At 42.8% G+C, this 22,445-nt stretch overlaps 1 protein-coding gene across 1 annotated transcript; it reads right to left on the reverse strand.

Annotated features, from left to right (window-relative positions):
- Positions 1–2,869: 2,869 nt before the first annotated feature.
- TMEM248 (transmembrane protein 248) lies at positions 2,870–20,089 on the reverse strand. The gene is made up of 7 exons (XM_068415647.1): positions 19,867–20,089; positions 10,808–10,982; positions 9,395–9,680; positions 7,996–8,146; positions 7,014–7,197; positions 6,381–6,524; positions 2,870–5,601 (listed from the first exon to the last, which is right to left on the reverse strand). The coding sequence occupies exons 2-7, from the start codon at positions 10,964–10,966 to the stop codon at positions 5,581–5,583; spliced, it is 945 nt and encodes a 314-aa protein (XP_068271748.1). The 5' UTR covers positions 10,967–10,982; positions 19,867–20,089; the 3' UTR covers positions 2,870–5,580.
- Between the last annotated feature and the right edge of the window lie 2,356 nt (positions 20,090–22,445).

Raw genomic sequence — 22,445 nt, forward strand, 5'->3', positions numbered from 1 at the left:
TCACTGTAAAGCCCCCTCTTGCTGGAAGATTACAAGAAGGGATCTTTTCAAAGGATAAATGATAATGTAGTGAATTGTGAAATATTTTATTCACAAACATTATTAAGGTCTATGAAAAAGCTACTCCATGGATTGCCCTACTCTTTTTTGGTAGCTACAGATGAAATATTATGTTGTTTATTTCATCAAGGTGCAAGAATCATGTTGCAAGGAGCTAACAATAGAGATAGCACAATGAAATCTATCCTTATGTCTCCAACTTTTATTTTAACATCCTGTAAAGAAACACCTTCAAAAGGTAAATAGGGAATATAGGTTCTGCTAGGAAGCCTTGCAGGCTGGGACATAGCTCCCCCCTCCCTGTAGCAGCACGGTCAATCAGATGCATTTTCTAGCCAAGGGTAAGTTACTTCGATCAGTAAAGGTCATAGCACTTAGCAGAGCTGTAAAAGCCCTTTATAAAGGAGAAACTGGGACCTACAAACACAGCAAGTTGCCAAAGTCACCCAGTAAGGCAGAGGAAGGATCTCCTGAGAGCCGGTGCGGTGCACCGAGGGACAGGGACAGCGCTTGGCATCAGTGCTCAAGGAAGATCCCAATCCAGCAAACTTGCACCTTGCTTCTCAGCTGGCTGCTCTGTACTCAGCTGTTTTCACCCCAGGGTTAACAGACACCTCAAGGTCAGTCCCCAGGCCACCTCTGAGAAGTTGGCACAAGCTAACAGCCAAAATCCCCAGCTACTAGATGCCACAAAGGAACCTTTGTGGGTGCAATGTCTCGGGGATCTTCCAGAAGGACAGTTGTAGGGCTCGGAAATCAAAAGTGTGAAAGTCACTGGCTTAGCTGGTTAACAGCAGACAAACAAGTCGCAAGAGTTTAACTCTATGTGTTAACACAAAGAGTTCTACCTTTAGCTCCAGCTTTATTTTCTCACTCTGCCAGGCAATTCATCACTAGCAAAATTTTGATGAGAGCTGGAGGGAGAAGAAAAGAATTTACAATCCAAATTTCAGCAGCTGCCAGCCTACTCATTCCTATGAACTTTTGAGAACAACATTTCTTTGAAACTCCCTATTTTAAAAAGAAGGCTACAGCAATTTGCTTGCAGAAAGAAGGTGCTGCTGCGAGAAGGCAGATGCTGTCCCTCATTTTCAGCAATACATTCACGTAATAGCAAAATATTTGGCACAAAGCACCCGACCGAAGAAATGCCATCGCTGATGGCAGATGGTACTCCTCATCCCAATCTGTAGCAGCCTGCTAATGTTAGATGTAATCTGATTGCAAACACGGCGCGTGCATTTTTTCCAGATGAGCAAGCTTTACATAATTTTTCATTGCCCTTATTTTAGTTTGTTAACAAACATCATCCTTGTGAGCAAACAGCCTGATTACAGTGTTATCAAATGAATCCCTTCTGCTCACCCCACCCTTCCAACCTTCCAGCACCTGGAAATGTCCTGTTGTATCAGCAAAACAGCCTTTTTTTCTCCCACCCCATAGCACTACCTGTCTGTAACACTTAGTTTTAACCTGCTCATACTATCAAGAGCCAGGAGGGGGCCTTTAAAGAACCTGACTTAAGGCTATGGCACTAAATTACAGCAAACTTTTCCCTATGTAAGAGGCTTGGGAAATACACCAGGCAGCAGGTTGCTCACCTTTACGTTAGAACAAAATGAATTCAATCACATATTGATTTGCCAAGTACTTTTTCCCCAGTGGGAACTCACTGTAAATCCTTCTATAAGTTTACTCAAGTGTAACTCTACGCAGCAAGAGCTAGGAAAACAGGATTTTCTTCAAGGAAGTTGCACTTCTATAAAACTCATTGAACAAAGCTGTGCACTTGCCAAAGAGCCGCTGCTCGAGTTATGAAAGAGAGTTTGTTTAACAGAAAACAAGTGAAGACGTGTCCGTCTGCCTTTCTCTTCCTCTTTGCTGGCTGAGGGACAGGATTCAGCGGAGGCCAGACGGCTGCTTTGCTGACTGAAGGAGCGACAGACTCCCTCGAAGTTGAGACCATGCGGACACAGGGCATTAATGCTCATTCAGGGCAGATATTTCAGAACTAGCCAGGTTTCCTAGAGCCATACCAAGGGGATTTGTAAACGCTATGCTATTAAAAACACTTTTTTCTACTAATTCTCAAAGTCCCTCTCCACAGTAAACACTATAAAACATCACAGATTAGCTTTTCAACGCTGCTCCCGTTCGCCACCAGATTTGAATAGGCACTTTTTGGATGCTTTGAACTCTGTTTTTCAGAGGAGCAGGAGAGGCTGGCCGCCTTGTACTTGTCAGATACACAGCGCCTAGCTTTTAACAAGCTTCCAAGAGCAAAACAAAGTATTTTTTCCCTACTTTCTCAAGCACTGAAAACACGCAGGTGCAACTTGTTCCAGCTGCCCAGTAACTGGAGCTAGAATTTAGCAAGTCACATTATCTTGATTTCAACAGCCATCTGAAATCCTCAGCATCTGGCCTTGGTTCAGCTGAGCAAGGAGGCAGTGGAAGACATGATCATCATCAAGGAACAGCAACAGGAGAGGTCGGTCTAGGTCACAAATTCTGCATTTCTCATGATGGACACCAGCTCCATGCCCTACCCCATGATACCTGGTGGACTTGGCAGCGTTAGGTTTACAGTTGGACTCTCTGATCTTAAAGGTCTTCAAACCTAAACAATTCTATGGATCTATATGTAAAAGCCCATGTAAGGTGCTCACTGCATCATAGGTACACAAAGGCTTTGTAATTCCAGTCTCCTGCAGAATTTTACTACTCACTTCCTCCGATGGTCCGTATTAACGCAGGTGATTTACGAAACCTCCACAGCAACTGGGCAGTAGAAATAAATACAACAGAATAAACTTCATCGTTTTTATTCTGCAAAGCAATATGCACATCTTACAAACACAAAATTAATCTAGGAGAGAAATGTCATTTCCAAATCAGCTATTAACCATCATGCAACAAGACAAGTGAAATGTAAGAACAAAACAAAACAAAAAAGCCATCTTAACCCTACAATCACCTGCAGAGGGTTGAAAACCAAGGCTCAGATTTTCTCTGTAATGCCAAAGAAAAATGCAAAAGAAAATGGCAGCTTTCTAAGAACAAGAAAACACGTACAAATAGAATCAAAACTGATTCAAGTCATAGTTAAAAAGAAAAAGAAAACAAAAAAAAAGGAAAGATCAATATGATCTGAACTTTAATATTAAGTTTTTACTCTTCTGTTTGGCTGCATTTAACTTTTGTACACTGCGCCTAGGAACAATCCAATATTCCTCAGTATTACAGCATCTCAACCCGATGGCCACCCTCACCTCTCTGCTGCAATACAGGGGTGCAAAGGGATAAACTAAGGCCAAAAACATACAACTTGTAACATTTTCCCTTTTGCGTTTGTGGGTGGCAATCTCAGTATTTCTGGGTACTCCAATACAGTGGGTGATAAATTGCAAAGCAGGCTCCTCTAATTACCAAATAGCAAAACCAGATTAAAAAAAAAATTCTGTTTTCCTCAACAGACCAAATTCCAGTTAGAACATTTGGAGTTCGATTTTCAATTTGCTGAAGCAGAAAGGATTCAGCTTTGCTTTTTTAAAGGAGTTGCATTATGTTGGGTGTTTTCTAGGTATCACCACCCCGATCTGTTTCCTACCCCTGCCTTTGGTCCCCAGTTCAAGCCACCCTCGTAGGCAACTCTAGAAGTCAGTACTAATGCAGAAGGCTGGGTACGTGTGAATTAGGAACAGCTCAGACAGTTTTCGTGAGAAGCCGTCTACCTGTTTTGACTTCACTGATTCATTTCAGCGAAGCAGCATTAGCCCATAGCAGCATCAGGAGAAAACTGGAAGCTTCATTTTATCCCTAGACTTCAAACTAGGCCATCTCTAAAGCTTTGCCTTAACATCCCCGGAGAAAAACGCATGTTAGTTAACACCACTTAAGTAACTGAAATTCTATAAAGGAAACACGTTCTGAAGAAAAGTGTGACTATTCTGCTTCAGACGCTCTGAAAACTCGTGAATTTACTGAAGTCCCATACATACAGACCAGCAGGGTACCATCAACAGGGTCTATAGGTAATAAACTAAGAATCTTATGCCAGCATAATTGAGACTGTGAGATTTTGACTTGGGTTTCTTCTTTTGTGTAGTTTAGAGCAAAAGGAGGAGGGGAAAAAGCACATGTGTATGTATGCAGACCTACAGTTATACTACCTGACAAGAAAGCTGAAAGACAAGATGAAAGGTCAATTAAGGCAACCAGTGAGATTTTAAAAGCAGTGGTGGAAATGTCTGCAGGAAAACCCTGACTCCTGAAAATTAAGGAGGCGACTCAATAAGAAGCCAGAAAGAAACAGCAAAAGCCAGAATGGGAAAGGGAGAAATGCACAGAATAAACCCTCTGATTTGAGAACGGACACAGAGAACAGTATGTGTTTTACTGTGTGGTTTCTTTGACCTTAGTCACAACAGCCCCAGTCCTCTCCTTGTCGTTTCCCCTCGGTGGACAGCACTAAACAGAAATGGGACAAAGCCAATAAAAGGGTCATTTCCAGCTGCCCTTCAGAGATGGATGGAGAGTCACAAAGTGAAGCTCTACACCAGACTATGGGATTTGTTTTCCTTTTATTATTTGCACTTGCCCAAGGCTGTGCAGAGCCCCAACAGACTGTTAATACAATACATCTTTTTATTAAGTTTCACTTTCTAGAAAAAAAAAAGTTTACAGAAAGCTGCTCTGCAGCAGAGACGCACAATCCTGGTCTGAGGGCTGCGGATGGGAGGCCAAGTGGAAAGCTTTCCAGATAGTCTCTATGCTGACTGATTCTCTGGCATTTAGCAAGCCAAATGAAAACAAGACGAAATAAATCAAACTTAACACTTTTCAATAAGAAACATTTTAAAATGGGACTTCGCTTCTTAATTTTTTTACTATGAATAAAAGCACAAGTTTGTCCTAAATACAGCACTATTAAAATGTGAATATGTATTTCTTTTTTCAAAAAAAAAAAAAAAAAATCTAAAATGTTGATATCTTTTCTTGCAAGCAAGGAGCAAATGGAAGAAAGTATTAGGCCACACAAATACACATTTAATTCATGTAGTAGATTGGTGGCTTCGGAAATGCAGTATTATATCAAAGGTGCATACTGTTTCAAACACACTGTACATATCATTGGGCAAAAAAAACAAAGATCTGTTGGTTTGTTTGAGACACTTGCAAAGGCATCTTAACCTGCCCAGATGCAGCTAGACAAAAATATCTTGCTCTGACTATATGTAGCCGTATCACTAAACATATCTACACAAACATTCGGCTATGTCCACAGGTAAAGACTGAAAGTTTCCAGCCGCACTACAATGCGGAACAAGTGCATCATCTGACCTATTCTGAATATACTTTTATAAATATGTACAAATCAATTACAGGCACTTGAAATGTCTTTGGTTGGAATAAACCAACATTGCAAGATAATGTATTCACAGAGTGTTAAGACCCATTCTGGGTTCAGCAGGCAATGATCACGGTTCTCAGTCATTCTCAGTAAAAGGAGAGGATGGATTATGCTTCTGACAAAGCAACCTAAGCAAAAGAAAAAGAAAACATTTCATTAAAGTCAAATTCTTAATCCCATAACAGGGATATTACTTATCTGCATGCAGCTGGCATATCTGTCCTTGCTTTTTCAAAGAACCTTGAAAAGTCTAACTTGGAAAGGGAATCAAAAAAAGTCTGAAGGTGTTTCGTACTTAGCGTAATCAATTAAAAAAAAACCCAAAACAACCAAAACCAAAAAACTCAAACCAGCTTATACTACAAAATATCATTAAGATCAAAAGGTGCCAACATTAGCTTCCTACTTCACAATTAAATACACTCATATTTAATCTCTCAAGCAAAGTGCAGGTCTCCAATGCAGTATTGAATAATGACTGTTTCAATAGCTTTGTCATTGTTTTAATTTAATTCTGATTAACAACCGTTAGAATTACATATCATGTTTTATTCATAGTTTTCAGTCTGTTGTGATAAAAGATAAATAAAACTACTCAACGCTATCTGTTCAGTGCTTCATACAAAACAGTGCAAGTCACATCAGATTTACAGCAGAAGAGTTGCATTACAGCACTTACTGAACTGCAATAACCTACTTCTGTAGGACAGAAATCTGAGGATCTACAAAGCACAAACGTATTTTGTAGCATCCGCCTGTACTGTCCACAATGAAACATCCATGTCTCTTTGAAAGGGACTTAAATCTACATCTCCAGAGATAAGAAAAACCAGTCTGTACTATGTAAAAAATGAGGTTTTCTCTGTTTTCTTATCAGAGTCAATATTTTGTTATTACACAGACTCACCTTTTCAGAGCAGAATTCTGTGTTGCTTTGCCTCAGTTTGCTTGGTCTGCCTTTAATAACTGCATAGCAGAACATTGTAATCACCATCACAAAAAGAAAGTAACTGGTATGCATGAGATGCAGGTTTATTAGGGAGCGATCATCCTGCACAGAGAATTAAAACCATTTAGTGACAGTGCACCAATAGCTGGCATTTTATATTAAAGCAATAATTATCAGATCAGCACAGAAATTACCTCATGAATCAACTTTCCCCCCTTTGCGCAGCTGGCATAGTAATGAAAGTGATTCCTAATCGTGGCACAAAGAGCCAAAATGTTCCTCATGTTAAAAATCTGTACTAGAGATCTCTTCCCATATACTGGCAGTGTCTTTTGTCAAATGATTTCAAAATATAAATGTTAGTTATTAAAAGCTCTGAGGCACATGGAGATTACATGAAGACCATCACACCTACGAGGGGTAAAGCATACCCAATTCTGTCTTGGCCCATGCACTACAAAATAAACCAGCACTGACTGTGACTGGTTTAGGACACGAACAGCACCATATTCAATTAAACAAGAGCTAAGCATATTCAACATAACATATAAATATATTCAACATAACATATAAAAACACCACGGCACTTACATCTGGAACTATGACAGTTAGTTTGGGGTTTAAAGCATGATACACTTTTCCGATTGCTCCTTTGTAACACCAGAAAGGGTTATAATCTTGTGCATATTTTGTATTAGAGTCCCTTGCTGTGGTAAAGATCTTGTACCAAAGGGTAGCATTGCTGTATGTTTCAGGAACGCAATGTGGTGGCTGACTGCAGAAAAACAGAAATAATTAGCACCCCAGTTGCCATTCTCCATGTTCAGTAAGGTTAACTTTTAAAACTGAGTCAAGCCCAGTCTTCTCAACAGCAGCATAAAACATGGTTTTAGTTTGGACTTTCCAAAACAACATGAAAAACCAAAGTTTAACCAAAAGAGTGTATAAAAACCATATGATTCCTACACTAAGATTAGAATTTAACTGCATGTTGTTCCAGTAAGTCAATATCCCACAGCTTAATTAGAAAAACACTGCTTTTCATAAGGCTTCACAGAGTCATGTGAATCTATCTGGTGGCTCTCCAGGGTACACCGAGTAGTGTCAGGGAGTCTAGAGAAGACAAAGGGAAACTATTTTGATAAGAAGTCTGTACCTGCTGGGGTATGGTAGGTAGCAAAGCAGCATGCGGCTTACGCTGATCTCTCAGCAGGGAAGAGGATAAGAACCTTAGTGTCAAGCTTTAGCTCTCACACAAGGTAGTGAAACTGAATTACAGGGTATCTTTCTTAAATATTCACGGATTCTTTTGTTCCTAGTGAAGTTTAAATCACAGGTAGCATGTTGAAAGGCAGGTAGGGGCTATATTTCAAAACATCCACAGAAGAATCTAGTGTTGCTATAAGACAGCAAAAGTCTCAAGACGGTGTTTTTACTGTGGGGGAAGGAGGGCAGGTACATGACTTCCACAGTCTACAATAACGTTCATCAGGAAGTAGCAACCTCAAAGAACCAGATGAGGAATTAATCACCCGGTAACCAGTCTGTGAAAGAGTGTTTAAAACGCACTTACACTGTGACAGGAAACACATTGCTGGCTGCTGTCACGGTCATGCAGGTTGTGAACACAACCTGCTCGCAGTGGCCATGAAGAACGCAGTCATCTGAATTCCAGGCAGCCGGCAGCGTGAATGTAATGTTTATCTCCTCATGGGATTCTCTGCCTTTGAGAAAGAGAGAAGAAAAGCTGGTTTTTGTTCACAAAAGTATCTGAGCAACGATCACTAGGATAAGGACAACACGCAAATGACTAAGGCAGCAACCACCACCCTGAATCTGGCCCTTTGAAGTCATCCAGCATCTTTACTATCAACAAAGAGAGCAAAAAAAGTTAAAAACCAAACCAAACCAAACCCCAGCTGCTGGTCTTTCTAATCTCTCCTGCCCCCAGCAGAAGTGGGGTCATTAGGCTCCTTTGAGAAATGAAAAACTCACTATTTATAAGTGAACTCATGCACGGTCAGAGAATTTTATTAGAAAGTAAAAGCACAGATCTTTAGCCTTTCTCCTCCCAAAGACTTTGTTCCACATTTGCTTTTTCTGATGCTTACTTTTCAAATTGGAGCTATTCCTGTAGACAAAAAGGTGCCAGCAGGTACTGAACTGCAGATTGTGTACCTTAACTCCATGCGAATATATTCATACTGAAAATAAATCCAGGCTACTGGAAATGGAACTTGCATTTGATAGCTCTTAAAGCAGGAACAAAATAACAACATAAAATACTGTAACACAGATTTATAGCTATGGCAAAATGTCTCTTCACCGGCCTCTGAGGTTCAAGACACCTTCAGGCATTATTATAAAATGCAACCCTGGCTAAAAGCTAAAATTCAATGAGGTTCTGTTATTCATTTCTACTAATTCTCTACAGTCTCCTGTCAAACCTTACTGTCAGGGCAGCCACAGATCAGTCTCTTCACACCACAGAAATTGTAACCATCTTTTGGTTGCTCTTTGCAATATTGAAGTTTATTCCTGTATGCATTTTAGATAAACTGTATTTTTTAGACAACATGCTACTTGATCTCTAACGTATACACATTAACGCCTTCAAAATGTGAGTTCAGGACTTGAAGATGTATCAACACAGAACTGAAGACAGTCACTGTAGAAGCTTTCGCTGCTCAGAATTTTGCTGGCTTAAAAATTACCTTCCATTGTCATTAGTTTAATCATTTAAAACTGCAAAGCCTCATCTTGGTAAACCTGCAGGTTCTTTTTATTATAAATGCAAAGAAAAGTTTTTCTAGCAAACAAATGAAGGGCTCTACATAGGAATATACTCAGAACAAATCTGGAAACACGTAGATGTTCTAAGCAAAAGATTTATCTCACCAATAATAAGCTGGTGAGTTTTTATTTGATTATATAGTTATCACTCAAATTTATAAAGGTCAACTCTTCCATACCTGAGAGTCCAATTTGGTGCCCAAAAATTGTGGAACTTAGATGTGTGACGTTGCGAGAATATCCGCCGAATGGTCGGAGTGGGTCCAGCGTCAACGTGATCGTAACAGAGATGTTTATTGGACCAGAGTCCTCAAGAGTCTGTGGAGACTGTGTAGAAGATCTCGCCTGTCCGCTAGTCACAGTGCTTTCTGGCGTTGTGGTGTCATTGATGAGATGCTTTAAGGTTTCATTCTCAGATATACAGAAGTCCAAATCATTAAACCTCAGGAGGAAGGTATTCCAGTCCTTAAAAGAAATGTGAAGATTTCAACCAAATTAGCAAGTTAACTCTTGGCTGCCCCTTCTCTAGAGCAGCGCAGACCTTGACACGAACCATCCCGCCTGCAGTTCCAAGCCATTTAACAAAAATTAAATGGCTCACCAAGCGAGCACAAATACCACCATGGCTATCACAACAACGGGGTAAGTTGTTTACAAAAGTTAGACGTGTTCAATCCCAGCCGCCACCAGACCACTGCTCAGCACAGCAGCAGAATATCCTCCTTTAAACTGCAGAAGGAACATACTAACTTGGTACGTTCTCACCACGCTCAGGGTACAAGCAGTTTCTAGCAAGGTTTCCCTCAATACAGAATAGTAGTACTAGATAAGATCAGAAGTTTCATGAACAAGCTAGCTGGCACAACAGAGTAAGAAAAAGAAAGGCTCCTAGCCATAGTAGGGAATCACAGAATCAATCAGGTTGGAAGAGCCCTCTGGGATCATTGAGTCCAACCGTTGCCCTGACACCACCATGTCAACTAGACCAGGGCACTAAGTGCCATGTCCAGTCTTTTCTTAAACACCTCCAGAGATGGTGACTCCACCACCTCCCTGGGCAGCCCATTCCAATGGCTAATGACCCTTGCTGAGAAGAAATGCTTCCTAATGTCCAACCTGAACCTCCCCTGGCGAAGCTTGAGGCTGTGTCCTCTTGTCCTATCGCTGGTTGCCTGGAAGAAGAGGCCGACTCCCACTGCGCTACAACCTCCCTTCAGGTAGTTGTAGACTGCACTAAGGTCACCTCTGAGCCTCCTCTTCTCCAGGCTAAACACCCCCAGCTCCCTCAGCCATTCCTCGTAGGTCAGACCCTCCAGACCCTTCACCAGCTTGGTCACCCTCCTCTGGAAGATCCGTGTCAGGTGATTCCACCTCCTCCTCAAACTAAAACAAGACTATTCAAACATTCATACCAATAACCTCTTTCCTTATGAAATTAGAGGCAAGTATAAATCAAGACAATCTCCCATAAGACTGCGCACTGCACACTCCCATCAGAGCGTTCTTGGGGGGAAAAAAATAACTCATTAGCTTTGGGCATGTTTTTCAAATTAGTATTCCCACTGTTTAGCTCAGGAAATGTCTGTACCTACCTCTGTCATTTCTGGTGACTTGATCTCCTTGATTTTGAAGAAATAACCCAGTGTCAGAAAAGCTATTGCCATAGCGCTTACACTGATCATAAAGACCACAAGCGGAGGTCGACTGCTGATGTAAACCTTCAGGTTCTCCAACAGGTTTATGTTGAACATTATTCTGATTGTTCACCTGAAAACAAAGGATAGTACAACAGAGTGACTGGGCTGTGTGTGTTACAGGGTGGGGGTTGGTAGATCATGTAAGACAGAAGTTTTACAACAAAAAATGGAATCATATACTAAAATGAGATTCAATTATATGACTCCATACTGTTCATTGAACACAGACTCAGTATGCCTTAAATAAAGCACAAATCAAAACACGCTTGACGTCACCTTCTCAGCGCCTGAAATTGCCAGCTAGGAGCAGATTTTAAGAAACGAGGACAACTTCTAGCACAGCCAAATATCGCTGATAAGCAATAAAACCCGTTCTTTTCCTTCCCCACACACCCAGGCAGGATATACACTGCTACACTTTAATTCCAGTAATATCTGAATTCATCAGATTACAGTGTGGATGGAGTTGCAATGCAGCCCACAGATCAAGCTTCGTACACCCTTGCATATGCTTTCAAAACTGAGGCTGAAGCTTTAAAGATCCCCCTTTACCCCATCCCTAGCCCCAAAAGCCTCTACCTTCAAAATGGGATCTGAGAAGCAGCCTACATCATTTTAGGCATCTGCATCAAGAACCCTGTGGTCAGAAACACCTAACAACTGCATCAGGGTGGAGGCTGGAAAACTCCTTTATGATTCTTGCAGGATCTAGAGAACTTCTGCTAGAGTCCATAAACAAAGAGAGGACCTTACACATGCTGAGGAAATGTACTGAATCATTAATTTTTGCCCAAAATATTATATTTTGTCTGAATTTTCTTTTCATTTGCAGAGCAGAAAGACCCAAACTAAGTTCACTGTATCAGCTTCCCCACCTCCACTCACAACAAAAAGCAAACAGTCCAGTGTTAAAGGGCAGCCTTGCAGCACCTACTTCAGAAGCTCCGTGAGGAAGGAACTTCAAACAAAGCTCTTATCTTTGTCCTACCTACAGTCCTGGTTGAAAAGGCTTTTAAACCCAACTAAACCAGAAAGGCAGTGACTGTTCCTAGCAATGTGTTGTTTATCCCCAAAATTCACAGGGTGAATTCTCATTGACTCTTGTTAGAAGCACACGTCATTTATGATCCAGATGCAGCACGGCTGAAGAGTGGTGAGTCTGAGGATGAGAGAGGGACACGTTTTGAGGAAGAGGGCAAGGGAGAGAGTGCTCTTTCATCTGATATATTGATTTAAAAGAAAGCAAAAGAAGCGAAAAGGACAAGCTTTCAGACAAAGTCTTTTTCAGATCCCACAATGTACAATGATCACAACTTTCTTGTGTATACTCAAGATTTCACTGGCAGAAATGCTTCTGTTAAGAATAACAGAAGGAATATTGACAAAACCTGCAAAACTGCTCCAGAGAGGGCAAAATTCAACTCACTGAGAAGACACACAAGATCCTGTGGCAGTAGCACAACACTGAGTTCTGCCTGCTGACTTTCCCCATCTCCTCCTCACACACCTACTTGCTCGCCTCGGTGAAATGTGCTGAAACAGTGCTCACTCCAGAGCACAAGATCACGTCCTGGGTTTACTATCTTGCACCATCAATCAATTTTCATCCACTTTGCAAAGACCAGGAGAGCCAGCAACTTCTTATGAGCCAGAATGACTGGGTGCTGCAAACATCTCTTTACAAAAATAAAGAGTGTGTCTGAGAGTGAAAAGCACAGTGCAGAGCAAGGATGGAGAGAAGAGAGGAAAGAAAAGGTGAGGATAAACGTGCACCTTACCAGAACTTCTCTCTCTGTCCAAGACCAGCTGTGCTAAGGCCAAACAGGCCAGTGAAGGTGTCAGGAGTGGGAGGGAAAGAGGGAAATGGTGTGGGATAAGGATCATGCTGGGTACGATCCGCGCTCCTGTACGTTCTGCCTCCTATCCTGTCACTGGCAGCAAATTTCTTAAACGAGCTCTAGGGAAAAATCCCAAACGCTCCATCTAGAAACATTGGAGACACATGTTGAGATGGAAAAAGATCAAAAGATAAACCAAAAGCAGAGTCGTATTCAGCGTTCCCTTCTGAATTTCCTTTTGAAAATAACAACACAGATGCAGGCTTTATTACAGCATTTAATCAAAGCTGAATGTCACCCACAGCATATACACGACTGCGATTCCTTTTTAAAGGGGCTTCCAACAGCTCCATTAGTGTGCTTGTTTACCACAGGGTCTAAAATCAGCCATAAAACTGGATGCGCTGAAAAGCGCACATATAAAAACATTTGGGCTAATATTTTTATGTAAGAGATCACCAGCTTTTAAGCGCCGGTTGCTTAATATGCTCCCATAACTCTACGGCTTTGAAAGCAATTAGAAAATGCCATAAGCTGCGATTTCCGAAGCGCAATATGCCTTTTGAGCATTTGTGAGAGAAAAGGGAACAACTGTGGATTTCAATACTAGAGCTGACGTGAAAATAGTAATTGGACGTGGTTAGTGCAAACCAGAACTAAGGAGAATGTTTCCACACTGCTGCCTGAAGAACTACCAATTTTTTAATTACCAATTTTAATGGTCCACACACTTAAACTCCTCCTTTCTGTTAGGACCTGTCAGAAACACAACACAAATGCTATTCTTCTACCAGCTCTAGCTGTAACTAACAACATCCTCTGTGTAAATGAATAACCTAAAGAATATAATTTAAATTTTTATTTCTTTTTCACACAGTTAAAAAAAGAAACCGAATGCTATTACCTCCTGGCAGGTCAGGAAAGCAAGATCAGATTTCACTTTTTCGCTAAATAAATAATTTAGAGAGTGGCTCTAATAACTGCTGCCTGCCTCTCCCCGCTCTGGCTGAGCCTTTTAATACTTGTGCAATAAAAATCTCCACAGTCAGCCTAACAAGTAGCTCAAGTGCAACGGGAAGAATAAAAGCTGCCAGCCTGGAACATCAGCCACCGACTCCAAGGTAATCGCTGGGTATTGAGGTGCACACGTCAAGACGGTACCCACCAGGAAACACTCAACAAGCACTGGAGAGCTATTCCTAAATCCGGCCCTACAAACCCTGGCAATTCTGTAGTACTGTTAAAAAGATAAAAATGGTAAAGGATGGAAATACACAACAGTTAATACGTCAGTCTCAGGCAAACACAGAACTGTGCAGCTATCTCAAAAGCGAGGAAACAGTCACTTATTCCTTGGTTTCGGGAGTCTTCCTCCACAGCAGCTCAAGACCATGTACAGCAACCTCAAAGAAGTAACATTTAAAATTCCTCCTTATTTGTATATGAAAGAATATAGAAAAGGTAACTTGTGCAATAGACCTATGAGTTTTTCAAGAATAAATTACAAATAAGGAAAATCTTGAAGTTTATTGCAAAGAACAAAGAGTCAATGAAATGAGTCATAGCAGAAGTATTAAATTCCCATTTTAGGGCTTAATAGCAAAGGAACTGAATTCCTAACAACAATTAAAAAAATGCATGCTGTACTAAAGCAGGTATTAAAAGTAAAATTGCAGTTGCCAAAAGGAAAAAAAACAGCCATGAATTTTAAAGAAATCAAAGTAAATGTCTGACAATTTTTACATGTATCTTGCCAGAATGTCGAGCACCACCTTTCCACCAGAAAGCTTAAAATCATGCAATTTCCTTACAAATATCTCCCCTTCTTGTTGTGCATGGAAGATAGTCACAGTCTAGAGAAGAAAAACATTTTGAAGGGGTTCAATAATAAAAAACCAACACTGAAATATGGGTGGAAGGAAGGACGGCAGGCCAGCGCTAACCCACCCCAGCAGCACCCATTAAGACCTCGCATGTTCTAAGCCTGAACCTCTTACTGCACATAATAGCGTTTAATCTTAACTGTGCAGTTCAGTTTAGTTATCAATCAATCATGTTTTCAGAGATGCCCCATTCCTAGCAGTACAATGGGGGTTAGGAAATGGGTCGCATCAGGGTTAACTACTTTGAATGAAAATAATGTTGCGTGCCAGAAAAACACTCATAAACACAAATCAACCGAACTGCGATTTTCCTAGCAAACCACCCATAAATAACACGCAAACAAAGAAATGGTGTTGATCTCAAGCTAAAGTGCCTCTCATTTAAGAACAGTAAACAGTAGCAGGTACCAAAAATATCTTTAATTTGTTTTTTCTTCTCTTCAAACCACACTTCAAGTCTAACACCTAAAACACTAAAATAGTAAAGCAAAACAGATCACAGTTAACTGTGAAGCTGCCTGTTAAAGTTCAGAATATTCAAAATGGGCTGTCAAAGCTTTATAAAGACTAATCAATAAGAATGTCTGTATCTCTAAGCTAATACCACCAGCCTATCGAACAGAACCAGCGAAAGTAACCTCAGCTGATCTTACAACTGAAAATAAAGCCTCTGCACAATTATTATCCTGCCCCTTTCTTTTAAGAGAAAGAAAACAGGATAAAAATGTAACTGAAACAGAAGTTTCTGAACTCACGAGAAGCCTGCCCTTTTATGCCCTGAAATTAAATATTCATTTCTACTACCTACACTATCAACAGCTTTTACAGTCAAGTTTCTTTTAGGGATTGGGGGAGGCTCATGAACAAATCCATTCTTTACATCTTTGTTGGAATTTCACAACATATTTTTATTATAAAACATGCATTGGGAGAAGAAGAGCGTTTTCCTACTAATTTAATAGGAAGACTTACTATACCATACTGATATCTATGGAAAGAAGGAGGTGCCAGTATCTGCAGCCCCTTCAGTTCACCCTTTTAGGAAGCACATCAAGACCCTGCAGGATGAAATTGCACAGCCCAAAACCTCTGTGAGCAGCAGGAGGGCAGGCAGGACTCGCTCCCAGAGGCATGAAGGGAGAGGAACCCTCCAGAGCAGAGCACTTTTCCTGTCCAGCTCATCCTCTTCCCCTTCTCCTGCCCTTCAGTGTTAAAAAAATAAAACAAAGCGAACAGACTCATAGTAAATGCCATCAGTCTTCTTCACAAAGTAGGGAAAGAGAAAGAATCCGGACGTGTGGAGGAAGGAAGTTGCTGAAAACATCACCCAGGATCCTTCAATCCACTGCAACCAAACACAGCCAGAAGATCAGCAGCCAGATGTGCACGAGCACCCCGCTCCCTCGAGACCGTGCCAGGGAAAAGCACCCAAGTGGGAGATAACGGAGAACCAGCTCAAACCAGTCAGTGGCTCATCACAGTTTTCTGAGCTATTTTATCCTACAAACATGTTTACTGATTAAAAAAAAAAAAATTTTCCCAGAGCCTGGAAGCAGAAAGCGTGGCAAGAATATGGCCTGGCCTTTTGCACGTGCGAAGAGCACAGACAGGAGACACTGCACAGAACGAGAGCGAGAACATCACCTGGTGAAAAGGACATTATTTCCTCGTCTTATTCTGATAACGGAGTCAATCAGGAAGCAGGTTATTAACAAAAGCCTGAGAGCCCAGGGACTTGCAAGAACAGAACGAAGCAAAAGGCTTCATACTCACGTGAAATGTTTCTTTTCACCTCTCAAAATACTTTTCAAAGCATAATTAAGCATTTCAACATCCCCAAGAGCTACATAAACAGCAAACATTTCAGTTCTACCCACAAAAAAAAAAAAAAAGCCGAGGAAAGGAAGTAATTTGGTCAGTTACTGTAAATTTTAAGGATCAAATTGATACTGAATTTCAAACACTCAAGTTCCTGACTGTAAAGACAGAAAACTTACAACAAAAAGTAGATGAGCTAAAAAATAAAAAGGAAAATTTGTGGCTCAGACGTTACTCAATCTGTGTACGCAGAGTTTCCAGATACTTAACGGCCCTTCCCAACAAATGCGTGTTGGGAGTTCAAAACGTCTGTGGTGGTTTTGACACAAGCACCTGAACAGCGTGTCAGCTGATGCTCCTGCGACAGCAAAGTGGGTTTTAATTTACCACTTAAAGAAAAATTTATGCAGAAACAGACAAATGCAAACAAGTGCCAAATACTTTTTTTAAATATTAAGAGTTTTGAAAAAAATGAAGAACCAGAAAAGGGTAGAAAAGTTCTAAGCCAGGAAATATCAACAAGGCGAGGAAAGCCTTCTGTCACTGGTTCAATGAACCCCAAATTCTGACTTTTGTTAAAAGGGAAAAACACAATTTAAAGTATACCCAGCTGTAAAATAAAAGGAAACCTAACCTCTGGCTGAAAACAGACATTTTGCTGCCAAACTTTAAAAAGGCAGCCCCGTTTGCCAAGTGAGCCTCTGCCACGGGAAGGAGTACACTTTCATATGAAAGAGGTCTGGCTTGGGAGTTTTTAAAACCTTCCAACTTTTACAAGTCAAAGTCATGACTTACAACATGACTTACAATCTAAATCATACGGACTACAATAAAACATACAATATTAGACTCAAAGGCTTTGAAGTTGTATTAAAAAATGCTATTCTGGTTATTGCTGCTTAGCGTGAGAACCTGGGAGAGGAAGGCAAAAGTAAAACACTTCAGTTTTATAGGATCTGTCGAAGCAGCTGGTTTAGTGACCAATTTAAGGTGGTTAATCGTTGACTTCATTCAGGCTACCCATTAAGGAACACGGTACAGAATTCAGCTAAGTGCAGAAAACTGCCAGAAAAAGGCCCTTCAAACTGTTTGTAATGAGAACTGTGGTTTGTAATGAGAACTGTAAGGCGACAGAGACGCAGATACACAGCTTGAATCACAAGCAGAAAATGACAAGTTGAGGAAATGGCAGCTTTAGTGGGAATGGCAAAATAAGAGTTCTGGATGTAGAAAGAAGGTAACGTTGGCTGTGTGAGAGAAGCAGGAAAGCAGCCAGTGGGTACTAGGGAAGGAGAAAATACAAAGAGCAGCAAAAATGATTTAAATAAGGGACTTGGGCAATAGCTGAAATATCAAGGATATGGCAGTAATATCACCACGTCTGTATACACTCACCCCCACTGGTCAAAAGAAACAGGACTTCAACTTGCTTAGCCCAAGCTCACGTAGGTAAGCGCAGTCTCCGCTTTACAGAGGGGTAATTAACAATACCCGACATGCCAGGGCACATGCAAGTTTTCTTCCAAAACAAAACCCAGGAGTTCTGAGTCCTGGGAATCAGCTTTATTCACAGCTCAGAACAGTCTTCTCAAAAAAATGAAACTCCCAACACAGACGTGCTTATGGCAAGGGGAGATTTGGGAAAAACAACAAGATTCTGGCACCAGTGAGTTTCATTAGTACTTAGTTTAGGGCTCATTTGATAAAATAGCTTCATTTCTAAAAGAATTATGCTATTTAATCAAAAAATAAAGACGATGCCAGCTAACAGATCTGCAGTAACACTCCCAGGGAGTGTTTGAGGAGGGAGCTGCACTCCTGTGGTCCGCCACCCATCCGGGGGTGATGGACGTGCCAGCCTCCTGTCTCTTGCCGGATGCATCCGGCTCACACAAAGGACACCGAGGTCTGTTTGTCCGTGCCCTCAGATGCTCCTCGCCACTGACAGAGCACACTGTCTGGTTTGTATTATCAGGCGGCATTTCAAGTTCTTGTCTTTCAAGTGGGAAAGAAGAATCACATTCCACCGGCCCTGAGCCACTCCTCAAATCACGGGAGGTAACAAAGCTGCTACGGTCTTAATCCTTTTTGATGGGACTAAATCTAAGGCCAAGGAGCATTCAGTCTTGGCACAGTTCAGAATTATCTCTGCCCAGTCTGCCTACCCAAGCTGTCCCCTGTCCTGCGGACCCAAAACTGGACTGCAGCCATCAGCTCATTCCCAGAGACCAGGACAAGCAGGTGGGTGCAAGTGGCAGCACCTCCCTGATGAATCTAGAACTATTTTGTACATCCAACCTAGAAGCAAAAGGATTAGTATGTGTTCCCTATAACTCAACCGTTTATAAAAACACTTTAATGATTTACCCCAAAAGGCCGGCCCAGCCACGACAGGCTTTCATCTCACAATCTACTTCCAACTGCAAAACTTCTCAGAAGTTCAAGGAGGATGTGGACAGTAATCCCTAATGAATTCTTATCTAGACTCAAGGTTTGTCGAACAGGGCAAATCTACCCGTATAATTATACCGTTAGAGCTAATCACGCAAATAAATTTCCCCGGAGAAGACCAGCCCTTAAAAAGCAAACACAGGGAAAGGAGAGAAAGAAAAGCTGTGCTGTAATCTCTTCTTTCCCTTGTCAGGCAGAAATGTTTCCCAGGGTGCCCATATCTCTGATTATGATATATGCTTCGAATTTAACGTTAGGTATCCAGCAGCCATGTTCTAGGCATGATGCACCAGAAATATTATTATTAAAAACATCATAACATCTTTAGACATACGTTCAATCAAAAAAGGAAAAGAGGATAAAATACGGATATGTAATGAATAGCAAAAAAACAAGGAAGGAATCACTATTCAGAAGGTATTTCGAAATAGAAATATTTTTAGTGCTACCAGAATTACTCTTCCTTACTATATTTTCCTGGTACGATGCCACACACATGAAGTTCAAGGTAACAACCTTTTAAAAAGAATTTTTTAAGTAAATAATAAAGTAAAACTAACGCTAAAATATTTCAGCCCAGCCAAATCACACCCGTTTATCGCATCGCCGTGTAGGTCTGAAAACAAACTACCTGGAGCCAGAGCCGGGGCGGCGGCGCAGCTCTGCCCGGCAACGGCGCCAGGGGTCCGGCAGCCGCTCGCACGGCGGTTTCACCCGTTATACAACCCTCACCAGGGCAACCGAACGCCCCGCTCCTGCCCGCGGGGTCCCGCCGTTGAGGCCCGGATGTGCCCCCTCCGCACACCGGCAGGACCCCCCCGCCGCCCCGGGGCGGGGGAGGACGAAGGCGACCCCGCACCCACCGCGCCCGGGCCCGCCCGGCTGGCGATGGCCGGGACCCCCGTGCCCGGCACGCGAGGCCCGCGGGCCCCCTCACCACAGCCACCCCCCGTCCCCATCTTACCGGCGCCCGAAGCGGGGTAGAGGCCCCCGGGCCGGGCTGGTCGAGGCCCGGAGGCAGCGGCGGAGCTCAGAGGCGGCGGGGCTGCCGTGCGGGCGGGCTCTGCACCATCCTCCTGCCCTGACAGGGGCCACGGGAGGGGGCCTGGGCGGGGGGGAGGCCGCTGCCGGCGCCGCTGCCCGGACACCCGCCTCCTCCGCCACCGCCTCCCGCTGCTTCCGGGGACGCAGCCGTGACCTCTCACCCCGGCCGGCCGCGCGGACGGTGGCGCGGGGGGGACAAGCTTGCTGCGGCGCCGGCAACGCGCGGCCGGGCCCCCGCCCGCGGGCCGAGCCCCACCGGGCCCGGGGGCGGCTGAGCGGGCACCGCCGCTTCGGCCCCGCCGGCAGCTCAGGGTCTGCGCAGCGCTGACGGCCCGTCTCGTACCGCCTCCCCCCCGTTACCTCCCCAGGCCGGAGCGCAGCGCTGGGCGGGCGGGCGGGCGGGCGGGGGGGGGGGGGGGGGGTCTGTGTAGCCCCGGCGGAGCCCCAGTTCCTGCTGTCGTTACAGAGGGGTTTCCTAACCGCCCCACCCCTTTCCTCACCCCTCTTACCTCCACTCCCTTTTCCATTAAAAACCATCCAAAACAACTTTGTTTTTTAAAAAAAAAGGTGTCCAATACTTAAAAGTATTCAAGATGAAATCCTTAAAGCAGTTGACTTAACAGAAGGAACCAAAAGAACAACATTTTCATTCCAATGAAGTCCAAGAGAGGAGAATGTAAAGTCTTACACACTGGAGCAAACCCATCGTGGAGCCGATGGAGGGATGGGTGCGTGCAGCTGAGAGCAGGGATGGCTTAGCCTGGACCAGAGAAGGCTCAAGGGCATCTTACCACTTTGTGTATAAATACCTGAGGGGGTAAAGAAGACAGAGACGGGCTCTTCTGCATGGCACCCAGTGAAGGGACACCAGGCAACGGGCCATGATCCAGTGGAAGGTAACAGCACTCCCTCCCAAGCTCCTGCCGCCAGTTACTCCTTGGAAAGCCCGCTGTTCACAGCGAGGACAGCTGTGACACCCCGCGCCATGTACAGCCAGGGGCTCCACCCTGCTCACCTGTCCCTGACTGCAGCAGCTGGACGAGCTGGAAGGAAAGTGTCCACAAGTATTTGCACTAGCTGTGTTACTTTGGAAAGGTGGAACCGGATTTTCCTGAAGCTCAGAAAGGTCAGAAATCACCCTGTCAGAAATCACCCTGTCTTCGAAGACGACTAAGGACAGTACTGAGTTACTCCCCTTAGTTAATGACTGACTCTTCTTAACTGAGGCTTTTGGGAAGCACGGGGTAGTAGTGCCAAGGCACATTTGGCAAGGCTCTCGGACAATTAAAAAAAAAATATATACACTAGTTCTGTACATGTCTGACAAAAGGATGGTGGCTGTCGGTAAAGCAAAAGGACACCTTATCTCCTCTTGGATACCCAGATGGAAGTTGCGAAACCCTTTTGTCCTGTGTCACAGCCACTATAGCATACAAGCCTCCAAGGCTCAGTTCTTTATCAGAGGGAACACTCCTGCTTCTTCCCCCAACCCTTTTAACCCTTTATTTCAAATTGCAGTTAAATAGCACCAGCTATATGTGTCAGCATCTATAATACCAGAGACTTAAACGAATTTCCCTCCAGTGATTTTTACTTTCAGCTAAGCTTCTCCCAAGTAACTGCACCTTCTGAGGCTAACTGCATGTTTTGCAGACAGTGTCTGCTTCTAGGACTGATAACACTCGAAGTTTGCAGTTATTACTGAGGTACCAGTAGGAATGGTATGCAGAAAGGCTCTTGCTTGTACTTATTCTTAGAGAACTCAAGGTCACTATTAAATTCCTCACTAGTAAACTCTATATGGACAAGATAAGCAAACCTACGAACATTTGCTGTGTCTTAAATGACTTGATTGAGTTTTGCAATATATTAGCATATGCATAAGGTTTCCTAGAACATGTGGGCTTTTCCTGGAAATTGTAGAATATTCATTTTTCTATACTGTATATAATGAGTGTGCTTTTGCCTCTCCGTGTACATGCCAGGAGGAGAGATCCCCATGCACCCAGCGCTGCAATAAACCAAATGTCGGCTTTCTAAACTACAATTTGGTTTGGAAAGTTTTCTTAGTTACTATTTTTCACTAACGTCTGTGCCTCCCTCCCTTAAGCATGAGATACTCAGCCACAAGATAATATACACCAGAGAATTTGTAAATATTGATGATAACTGGGTAGAAGAATCAATTTAATTTCATAATTCAGTTATGTGAAACTAAAGACACTGTACAGTTTAATTAACTAGTACTTCCTGTAAAATGGGTTCTTTACTACAGCAAAATAAATAGGTAGTTCACATGCAAAGAAGCACTTTATAACTGATCCCTAGTAATGCGCATACAGTCCTCATTTTGAGTAATGCTGAAATAGTAGCGGGCTGGTGAAAAAACCAAAGCATTTCTGACGCCGTGACTGTCACCAAAGCCCAGCAGCCTGTAATCCAATTCACTTTAAGGCAGCATTTCAGTTAAACTCTCTGGTTCACAAGCAACTTGTTCAT

This window comes from Nyctibius grandis, chromosome 18, assembly GCF_013368605.1.
Source record: "Nyctibius grandis isolate bNycGra1 chromosome 18, bNycGra1.pri, whole genome shotgun sequence".
Taxonomy (NCBI): domain Eukaryota; kingdom Metazoa; phylum Chordata; class Aves; order Nyctibiiformes; family Nyctibiidae; genus Nyctibius; species Nyctibius grandis.